This window comes from Pavona decussata, unplaced genomic scaffold (genome assembly GCF_977016875.1).
Source record: "Pavona decussata unplaced genomic scaffold, jaPavDecu1.1 SCAFFOLD_140, whole genome shotgun sequence".
Lineage (NCBI taxonomy): Eukaryota > Metazoa > Cnidaria > Anthozoa > Scleractinia > Agariciidae > Pavona > Pavona decussata.
Window position 1 is genome coordinate 2,689,217 of NW_028145553.1, and position 11,618 is coordinate 2,700,834.

At 39.0% G+C, this 11,618-nt stretch overlaps 1 protein-coding gene across 1 annotated transcript; it reads left to right on the plus strand.

Moving 5' to 3' along the window:
* The first annotated feature begins 3,758 nt into the window (after positions 1 to 3,758).
* LOC146467020 (small ribosomal subunit protein eS7-like) lies at positions 3,759 to 11,148 on the plus strand. Its single transcript, XM_085126669.1, has 9 exons — positions 3,759 to 3,841; positions 4,030 to 4,102; positions 4,243 to 4,317; positions 5,259 to 5,336; positions 6,576 to 6,638; positions 7,341 to 7,402; positions 8,691 to 8,801; positions 9,416 to 9,455; positions 11,027 to 11,148. Exons 2-9 carry the CDS (start codon positions 4,037 to 4,039, stop codon positions 11,099 to 11,101), a joined length of 570 nt encoding a protein of 189 aa, XP_084982795.1. The 5' UTR covers positions 3,759 to 3,841; positions 4,030 to 4,036; the 3' UTR covers positions 11,102 to 11,148.
* The last annotated feature ends 470 nt before the right edge of the window (positions 11,149 to 11,618 follow it).

Genomic DNA, 11,618 nt, shown 5'->3' on the forward strand with positions numbered 1-11,618 from the left:
AAAACAATAGGATTTAATGAGGAAAACAATCGCCCTGCACGTACATTAATCTCATAAATTACGGTACATTTGTTTGCTGTTCCCTGCAAAGCAGTAACGTAACGTGAAATGGCCAGATTCAAGGTTTTGTGGAAGGACGCGAGTACACGACGGTTAACCTTTCATTCCCTCTCAACTTGAAAGCCGTTCTTACCAATTCTGTTTTTGGATTAAGTTCACCCAACCTAAAACCCGTTTCTAGCAATTCTATTCGTGGATAGTTCGCCCAGCTTGAAAGCCGTTCCCATCAATTCTGTTCCTGGATAGTTCGCCCAACTTGAAAGCCATTCCTATCAATTCTGTTCCTGGATAGTTCGCCCAACTTGAAAGCCATTCCCATCAATTCTGTTCCTGAATAGTTGCCCAACCTCAAGGCCGTTTCTTCCAATTATGTTCCTGGATAGTTCGCCCAACTTGAAAGCTGTTCCTTCAAATTCTGTTCCTAGATTGTTCGCCCAGCTTGAAAGCTGTTCCTATGAATGGTGTCCCTGAATAGTTCGCCCAACTTTCTACAAATTCTATTCCTACAAATCCTATTCCCAAAATTCTATTCTTGGACAGTTCGCCCACAATGTGCAAGTAAAAATAATAATTAATAATCGCGAAGTAGTTCAATTTCCGGAAACTCATATTTTCAAGTGACGTTTTCGTTGGCGTTGCCGTCGTCACAGCTTGAAGTCCGTAATGGGAAGCATATAGGATGTTACCATTGACCCTTGCTTTAAAAATTGCTTTGCTTTTTTGGGAACCAGTTTTGTCCAAGGTAACTGGATAACAAATAAACTCAATAAACGTTGAATTTCGTTGGACACTGACTCTTCTTTTGTAATAGAAAATGTAAATGTACACATGCAGAGAGCCACTGTCAAAAAGCACTTTTAGAGTACACTCTTTTTTTTTGTGAGAACCTTTTTTATAAGAACATCGAGGCTGAGTTTAACCAAAACTTCAAGAACGTATAAAGAACATTCCTCAGGCTGAGAGTCGATTAAGAATGTTTTTATTTTGCTAATCTGTATATAAAATCAAGGTAAGGAATGGAAATTAACCAAAATACTTAAGGGCATGTTTTGTATAACATTAACAATGGTGACACACACATCTCGGTTTACCATAATCAGCAGTTCTTGTTACCATATCTCAGCAGACAATGCACTTTCATAGGTTTCCTGGTCACGTCCTCATTGCTTTACTGAAATACGTGCAGTGTATACCATGTAATTTAAGAAAATCTTAAGAACGTTCAGCCTCAGCTCCAAAATTAGACGTTCTTATATAAAAAACAGAGTGTAACTGACTATGTCTTCTCCTGGATTCAATTTTTCAATCTATTCAATCGTTAAGGGGGTTAGTTTCTAAAGAAACTGTGGTGCTACGTAGGTGAAGAGTGGAAACGAACGTTTGGTTTTTATCAACAGATTTGATAAGGTAATTTGGCCAAAGTAAAGAGTGCTGACGTTTCGAACGTTAGCCCTTCGTCAGAACCAGGGCGGATACATCTATCTGCCCTGGTCAGAACGAATCCTAATACGCTCCGACGAAGGGCAAGCGCTGGAAACGTCAGCACTCAAATCTCTTTACTTTGGCCAAATTGCCTTATCGATAAAACCAACTATTGAACTATTGTTGAAGAAGTTGAGCTTGCCCTCGCCACCCAGCCGTGCAAAGAGAGTAATGTCGTACTTCATTATTTTCATTTTGCCAACAAATAATCCCCAGCCTAAAACTTTTAATAAAGCGCAATTTTATTGAAGAAAAAAATACTCGGGCCGGCTTTTATTGTGGCGGCTGAGATGACTAGAAATAAAATAAAAACGTTACATATTGCTAGGGTCTTGAAAAATTGGCGGTCTTTATCTCCCTAGAGTTAACCCTTGGGCAAGCATGCGATCAGGATGCATTCTCCTTCGTCGAACGCAATAGCATCGAGAGTCAAAAACTGGAACCTAACTTGACAGTTGATTGTGCTTCTCTAGTCTGACTAGTGAATTCCCTAGGAAGATAGCTAACTCGCAGCCTATGTTTTGAAGCTTCCTTACGTTTGCAATATTATACCCCTTCTACACAAATGAAAATTCAATGATGGAAAAATGGCGCGTCTTTCTTTCCGTCTTTCCGGATGCCTGTTCATCATTGATTTTGGGGGAGGGGGGGGGGGGGGGCTAAATTTCTTTTCTTTTTTTTATGCTGTCCAATGTTGTATAAGATCAGGCCCAAGTTGTTCAAAGAGCGGATAAGTTTATCAAGCCGGGATAATGCTACCCAGCAGACAAAATGTATTGGTTGGAGTACATGCTATCTGCCGACGAACAACAACAACAGCGACAACAACAACACCCCACATGCGTGATACAATTTATGATCTATGGCTTTTCGTAGGTTTTCGGCAATTCCTGTTGTAGCTTGAGATGTAGAATGACCTTTTCTAAGTCCAAACTGGAATTTGTATAGAATTTCTCGATAGTCTTAAATAGCTAGAGTTATCCACTCTTTGAACGACCCAGGCCAGGAGTCGCAAGTTCGCGCGGCATGTACAGGACGCAGGGGTCTGCAGCGCTTCCAAGGGTAAGATACCGTAAACCAACGGAGGAAATTACAAGAATCTGAAGGAGGGAATACTAAGTTAACAAGAAGCTGTTTTCAGCTTAAACTCGGGCCATATTTGACTGTGTGGTGTGTAAGCATACAATCTTTTAGCAGTGCCGGATAACCTCCAGCATCGCTAATTCCCCCAAATCAGGATAGATACAGAGATATAGTGAGTAACCACCAGATAGAATTGCTTTTCTTGCAGTCAGAATGAGATACAGAGGAAAACTGACGACATTTGTCATACGAATGCTTTTTATAATCCCCGGGCTTTAATCCTTACGTTTTCACCTTTCGTTTAGAGACAAAAACCACTTGTACGGTGGATGTGACGCCGGGTCAATGACGGTAGGATCGTAATTCCGGTTTGATCTAGAGTAACGTTACGCATCACGCATACGTTATCCTTGTACGTTTTTCAATGTTACGCTGAAAGCATTTGTTACATATTTACCTTTCATTTGAAGACAGGAACCGTTTCTACATGATTGTTTTTCTATAGTAAACGTGAGACATCTTTATTTATCTTGGCCCGCTGGGTCATAGACTGATTTAGACGATTTAGTAGCCAAATTTTCGGTTAAACAAAACTAACCTAAAAAAAACACTCCGGTTTGCCTAAAGAGCACTCTGGTTAGCCTAAATAGCACCCAGGTTAGCTTAAATAGCTCCCCGGTTAGCTTAATTAACGGTTAGCAGTTTATGTTGGGGTTGTTCATGCCTCGCATGTTTTGTTGATGCCTCGCACGTCTACCTCGCATGCCTCGCTGGCTCGCATATTGTATACACTCCTCACGGCCCGAGTACAAAGAACGCGACCGAGAATTTTTAAAAAGAATTTTATAACGCGACAAAACTTAACTCGTGCCAGCCGAGTACAAAAAACGTGACCGAGAACAATAACTCGTGGCCAGAAGTCTTATCTCTCGGCCCATCGCGACCCAAAAAATAAAAAAAAAGACTTTGATAATGCTACCGAAACCTTAACTCGTGCCGCCTTATGGCCCGAGTAATAATAAACAACACTGTTGGATAGAGCGGGAAGAGGCAAACGTGAAGTAACACCTTGTCTTTCGACTCCGTACGCTCTACGCATACTGCACTGCTCGATTAATAATGGTCAGCGGGTTCATTGTATAGTCGTGCGCAAGAGGTTCAAACATCGGCTCTGTCACGCATGTCGGTCTCTTTCGGCTGCCTCCATTACTTAGTGGTAGGTAGACAGCAGTTGAGAAAATATAACTCCATATTAGCTCAAGTTTGAAGCGAAATACTGATTAAATGTATCTCACATGATTAACTGGCTTCTTAGCTTTTAGATTGACTCGAGATTGTTATCGGATGGCCTCTTCGAACCGCTTTATGTTTTAGTTACCTCGACCCATCTTGCTTTCATTTCAGATCAGCCATGCTTAAGGCAAAAATACAGAAGCCGCACGGCGAGCCTGATGAATTCGAGCTGACGATCGCCCAGGTACTGTGCCAGCGTTATTTCGTAAATTTCAGAATTGAATTTGAGATATTGAAGTAGTATTGCTTTGCTTATGTTCCGTGTTCACTTCTATTCTGGCAACGTCTGTTCACGTGCAAAATATCTTATTCGATTCCTTTTAGGCTCTTCTGGAGCTGGAACTGAACTCCACTGATCTCAAGTCACAACTCAGAGAGCTGTACATTGCTGGAGCTAAGGTATACGTTATGTTTTTCATTGAAGTGTGACTTATAAGGTAACTGAAAGACCCTACTGTAAGGAAAACAAGGTTAATTTTGTCAAGTTTGTTTCAGAAACTGGAGTCTTAGTCTATAGTTTCTGTTACACAAAATTTCCTGAGAGTGATGCAAACTGCTTCAGCATGTAAACTAATGAAAACAGGGCCACTTTTACTGGCAGATTCTTTAGCTAGAACCACAGAGCCACTGTAATGTATATGTTCCTTTTTCTATATAGCATGAAGTTGTCTGACAATCCCCAGCATTGAGCAAGCACAGTGGCACCCCAATATAACAAACTCCCTTACAACAAAGTTCTTCAGCCTAGCCAATGCACTTTGTCAGAGGGAAACATTGCTCATCAAAGCAAGCGTTCTCCCTGTCGTTCTGATGAAGGGCTAACGCTTGAAATGTTAGCACTCAAATCTCTTCACTGTGGCCAAATAACCTTACAAGCGCAAAAGGCCCATCTTAAAATCTACTCTGATGTAAGAAATAAAATGTGATGCAGGTCAACAGTGATACAAATTCTGTAATTAATTAATATGATTAAATTTTTTTGTCAAAGACTTAAAGTTTCTCTGAACAGCATATGCCTCGTACACTTTCTCACTTATTCATTGTATCAACTTCTCAAAAATTATCAAATGAATTATCAGCCAATTCCCAATACACATGTAACAAAGACTTTTGGCCATTTTTGCTGCTTGATTAAACAGTCAAGTCGCGAGATTAAACAAAATGATAAAGGTGAAATACATTGATGAAGTTCTCCTACCTACATTTAGTGCCATAAGAAATGTCAAGAGAACAGTTGGGAGAATATCTATGTTGATATTGGGATTCAAAGTGTTAGTGCTTGTAGAATTGTTCATACAGTAGTAGACTCATTCTGACCACTAATACAAATCATCTTCTAGGAAGTTGACGTAGCGGGCAAGAAAGCTATTGTCATATCTGTACCAACACCACAAATTAGGTCCTTCCAGAAGATCCAGGTAACTATCAAGGCTACTTTCATTACAATAAATTTACAGATTAAGATTACCGTAAAGGTGCCAAGCAAGGGCAAATTGTTATTACAGTACAAATCGGAAGAAAAGTGAACACCTCAATTGTTTCTAGAATACTAAGAGTGCTTTCTATTTGTCAAAACTGGCCAGCGAGACCTGCCAGTCTGTAGATTGGAAACATTCACTCTAAAAGCCCTTGCTGCATTCTAATTTGAAGGACTAGGATAAAACTTATCCTTCAAATTGGTTTATTGTGTTTGTAAACTGACTGGTTTGGCCAGCCAGTTCTGACAAATGAAGAGCACTCTTAAATTCTTTCATGAAGGAAAACAACTGAGATGCAAGATTAGTAGGACAGAATACCAGTGGTAATTGTTATCCCTATGGTTTGAGATCTCCCTGATTGGTTTCAACACAGATAAGGGTCAAATCTTTTCTGATGTTCATTGTAAGAAGGACACTTGATGATGAAAAGAGTTGTCGCCCCAGTCTGACTTAAGACATGGTGACTGACCAGCATTACTCTGAGATGAGCTGTCCAAACAAAATTATTGTATTTATAATGGATTAAGATTAGACTGCATTCATTCATTCCACCAGAAGAAAGAATAGCAGGCATTGTTTACAGGGTTAAACGCAAAGACTGCGATTTTTCCCACATTGGAGAGAGCAAGCAGTGCTGGGCGTCAAGAGGAGTAGAACACGATCCCGCGCATTCTGCAAGTAAACAGTCGGCAATCCAACAATGCGCCGAAAAAACAACGCATGACATCCACCCCCGCAACGGCGAAATTCCTGAAAGCAATGAAACTAATTACAAGTGTAGAATTTTTCTGGAGTCTACACTCAAACATTGACAAGAACTCTGTCAACGAAAGAATGGAGTTCCCAAGGGCATATGTGCCGCTGTTACGATCTCTTGGGAACCAGAATATGAAGCAGTGATTTTGAGTTTCAAATTTATTGTCCCCTGAAGAAGAACCAGAGATACGGTTCAAAAATTTGGGAAACTTGTCAAGTTTTTTGGACCAGTTTTAAGCCTTTTTACCAATTTTAATTCAATTATATAATTATCTTGAAACCAGGTTTACAGGACAAAATATTTTGTTCCCACCTTCCCCCTCCCAAGACAGATTTTATTTTGTTCATTATTTAAATAGTTTAGCATTAGAAATCTGCCCTTTTGGGTCTTATAAAGTCTCTCTTTCTTTCCGTCTCTCAAAGACCCGTCTTGTACGTGAACTTGAAAAGAAGTTCAGTGGGAAGCATGTGGTCATTGTCGCACAGGTTTGTACTTTACTTTCCATTGAATCTTTGTGTGTTGCATAGGGTTGTTGAATCATTATTGTGCACATTTCAGTAGCATCATTTATTGAATCATTTATTTTATATGACTTAAAGGATGCAACACCAAGAAATTGTTAAAACTCTGGATCACCCCTTGATAGTTCATGTTGTGTTACGGATAATTATGTTTTCCCAAAGACTAACACTTGAAAACATAACTTGGAACTTGCTTGATGATTATTGGAAAAATTTACTGAATGACCCTTCAGCAGTCCCTTTTCAATTTCTGGCAAAAAGTCTGGAAAACTGCTTGTCATCATCCACGAGGACACTCAGTGATGAAAAATGTTGTCGCCCCAGTCTGACTTTATGTCATGATGAGTGACAAATGTGAATAATTCTGAGATGAGCTGTCCTGGTAAATTTTTTCTTGTCTGTTTCACAGTGGCCTTATTTTACTACAACTATCAGAGTTCATTTCATTTTCCCTTCATTATTTAAATTTTGTAATCCCATAAACAGCCCTATTTTGATAAAACAACAGAAAAAAAAAACAATATCCAGGTATTTGTAGCAATTTAAAGTCATTGGAAAAATTGTGTCCTTTTGGAAGGAAACAAAAAACTAATACTTTACACCATGCTTAAAGTACATGTGCCTTAAATCAGCAATAGTAATGATGATTAATTTTTTATTTTGTAGAGGAGAATCCTCCCTAGACAGACCAGAAAGTCAAGAAATCAAAAGCAGAAAAGACCAAGAAGGTATACATTTTTTTGTAGAGAGCACCTTGCAAAGTAAAGCATTGTGTGTTGGAACCCTCTGAGTCCATAATTATCATGGACGAGTATGTCAAATACATGCACCGTAAGCACATCATTGATGAGTTTATATGTTGCCGTCCCAGTCTGAATACTGATGAGGGATAACATACTCTGAGATGCATAGCAATGTACCTTTGTGTACAGTTTTGAAAGCACCATCTTAGTTAAAGCCGCCGTTACATGTTGAAACTATTAGCTGAAACTTGTGTGCAACGGCGAACTAGACTAGTTTCATTAAGTGCTGTTACACGGTGAAACTCTTGTTTCTCACCACTTTCTTCTCACCACTGCGACCATTGCCAGCTGTTGCAGAAGTAGAAAGGGGTCCTACTTTTCGTAAAACTTGTCTCGCAACGGAAGTTTGGAAAAGTTTCATGAAACCGACCATGTTACACGGTGCAACACCTGCTGAAACTTGTTTCGCAGCACCATTGCACACAAGTTTCAGCTGAAAGTTTCAACGTGTAGCAGCAGCTCTAACACACAATCATTGTTCTTCATACCATATGCTGGGCACAACTCTGAACCAAGGGAATTAGGATTTAGTTGGGAAAGAGTGTTTTGTAGCTTAATCCATTTGTGTTTTATTCTGCTTTACAAAAAACTGAAGCCGCCATTACACATAGAAACTTTTAGCTGAAACTTGTGTGCATTGGGGCTGCGAAACAAGTTTTAGCAGGTGTTGCACCCCGTAACATGGTTGGTTTTGTGAACATTTTTTGAACTTCCATTGTGAGACAAGTTTCACGTAAAGTAGAACTGCTTTCTACTTCTGCAACGGTCGCAGTGGTGAAAAAACAAGAGTTTTGCCCTGTAACACCACTTTTTGAAACTGGTCTCATTCGCTGTTGCACACAAGTTTCAACTAAAAGTTCCAATGTGTAACGGCGGCTTGAGGCTTTGTTCCAGGCACTCTGGTTATCCCATCTGCTCAAAAACTAACATTCCCAAATTCTTGCTCATTCTTTTTAATCTGAGAGCCACGGATTTGTCAGTCATTAGACTGTTACATGTAAGTGTTGCCACCGTTCTTAAAGTTGATTAATCATCTAGGGGGTACATGTATATACTACATCTGTTTGGTTCTTGCTTGTAAAAATGTGCACCACCTTGCTACATTGTAGGAAAAAAGCTACAATGCTATCAAAAGAAAGGACTTTTCAGTAACATGTTTTTTTTTTAAATACACTTAAGTTTTTCCTTGAATTTGCTGTTTGTTTCTCTTTAGTCGAACCTTGACCGCTGTGCATGATGCAATCCTTGAAGATTTGGTTTTCCCCAGTGAAATAGTGGGAAAGAGGACAAAGGTGAAGCTGGACGGCTCAAGGCTAATCAAAGTGTGAGTATAGCATGCTTACATTGCATGTTACCGTGCTTGCAATAACAGTGGCTGGATAATTAGTGTCTAATCAAACAACTTAAGTGTCTATCAAGTTTTAAACTATGCGGGACTTGAGATACACGTATAGGATCATCTCAGAAGTGGTGTTGTCTAATACCATGTTACTCCAGACACTAAAATCACAAGAAATCAACTTTTGTTATGTTGCAAAAGGTTCTCTTGCCTCGAATAAACTTGGGAATGGCTATTATAGCTTTATGATTTGAAATAATTTATTATTGTATAAGAGAAGCATTACTGTGTTGGTTGTGTCTTGGAAGCAAAGTGCAAAAAGTTGACGACCTAGCATTTTACAGGAATTGTATCTTGCCAAACAAGAGAAATCATTCCTGGCTTGTTGGTGCTTGTAAAAAAAGTACTAAGATAGTTGTCAATTGATTACACCTGAGACCCAGCTTAAAAGACATTGAAAGATCAAAACCCTTACAGTGAGCTATGTATGAAAGGTTGGTTGTCTTTCTACTTCCATGGTCTTTAATTGCTTTCTTCAAGTTGGCATAGTTATGACAACCTGTAGACTAATGTTAATTGTTTTGCTTTATTTATTCTAGTCACCTTGACAAGCTGCAACAAACAAATGTGGATCACAAGGTGAGCCCATTTTCGTTAACGTGTTCTTTTGGGACTAGTCTAGAATAGGAATCCATGGAATACAGTGGAAACTCAATGAATCCTCGATATTACGAGCCAATTTCTCTGGTCCCTCAGCTCTTCGTTAAATCGAGGGTCCACTGTAGAATGTTTCCCTGTTCATTCCTACCCAGAATAAGAGGAATCACATTCTTTGGGAAGGTTGTAGGTTTGTGGGAATAAGAGGAATTCTGTTCTCTTTGGAACCGTTGCTCTTTGTACATGTAATCTGTTATTCTTGAACCGGAGTAAGAAAAGCCAGAATTAATAAATGTAAATATATGAAACATATATTTTGAACTGAAGAAAGGTTCTCGCAGTTACTACGCAACTTAAGCAGTTGTGAAAAGAAAGCATGAAATAAATTCAGGCTTGTGCGTGATTCAAACCCATGACCTCTGCGATGCCAGTGCAGTGCTCTACCAACTGAGCTATCATTGAAGCCAATTGGGAGCTGGTCATATTGTGAGTTCGTAATATACCCGTGAAGGATGAATAAATAAATGTAAATATATGAAACATGTATTTTGAACTGCGGTTGAAAGATCAAATAATAGAAAGATCCTCACAGTTACTATGCAACTTAACCCTTTAACCCCCAAGGCAAAACGACATTTTCTCCAGATCCAAGACTACAGACTCAATGTGCATGTATGATATACCATTTTAAAGCTACTCATGAATGTAGTTTATAACAGATATAATTATGAATGAGAAAAGTTATGGCTTTGAGATAAATGGCCTTAAAACGAAAAAATTTTAAAGTTCAAAAACGTCCCAATCCTTGTGTATATTAGGTATACCTCTAAACTATAGCTCATTTTGCAGTTCTCAACACGTTCATTAATGTGAGAGATGTACTAAGACCCACAACTTCTAGGGGGAAAAAGTTGAAAAGTTATGGGGGTGGTCAACATATCACATATGGGAGAGGGTTACGATTTTATCCTTTTAATGAGTAGATCTTCACAAGATCGTCTCTGTGTCAAAAATTCATAGAAATCTGTCAAATATTGAAAGAGTTATGGAATTATGTGCCAATTGGCACTCTTGGGGGCTAAAGGGTTAAGCAATTGCAACAAGAAAGCCAGAATTGTTTCAAAAGAACGCACCCGTGAACATACCGCTGAATAGTTGTCATTTGAGTAGTCGCACTTTAAGATTTGATCTGCAGACCTCAAAAGCTCCAAGCATAATGCAAAGAGCACCACAGGAAAGTACTGCTTAGTAGCTTCCATTCGAATGGTTGCACTTGAGGATTTCATCCACAGACTCAAAAGTTAGAGCCCCTTTTTTTACAGAACAACAAACAACACCACAGGAAAGAATTATTTTGATTTCATTGGTCACACTTCAGGATTATACAGACACTGACTCAAAGATTAGCACCACCTTGAAGCATATTAATCAGCACCCACAGCAAAGGGCTGCGTAATAACTTTCATTTGAATGGCAACTGGATTGAAACTAATTTTGACCACAAATCAACAAAGTGAAAGGTTTGAGCTAAATGCCTTTTCTTCTCTTCTCAGCTGGACACATTCTCCAATGTGTACAAGAAGCTCACTGGCAAGGATGTGGTGTTCGAGTTTCCAAGTTATGACTAAAATACATGTCAGAAATTCAATAAAAATCATATCTGATATGCTGTAAAGTGTCTCTTGTTGAATTATGTTCCTTGTATACCCACTGTACAAGTTATTAATGAGAACCACTACTATGGTGTCTTAACACTGGAGCATAAGATGCCCAGGCCACAAAAAGCATGGGGAAAGACCCAAAAATCTTTGCCATTTTTGATTTTGCCTTTGCAGACAAAAATAATATGCCAGTTCGTGCAATCCAATTGCTGTATTTTAATGACTAATCTCTTATCCTGGGAACTAATCAATTGTATAGGATCACAAAAACATAAAATTTTCTAATTAAATCAATCTTTGTAGCTTTCAGTAGCACAAATCCTTCAAACTGGCCAACTCAAATTAATTTGCAAAAGAAAACTGAAAAAAAAAGTACTTCTTCAGTAGATACTGTGGTGGTCTTCAGCATCTGGTTTACTATAGTTATTTCATGCCCCTGCTGTACCTAAGACCTGAGTCCTTTTCCAACCTCGTGGACAGTGAC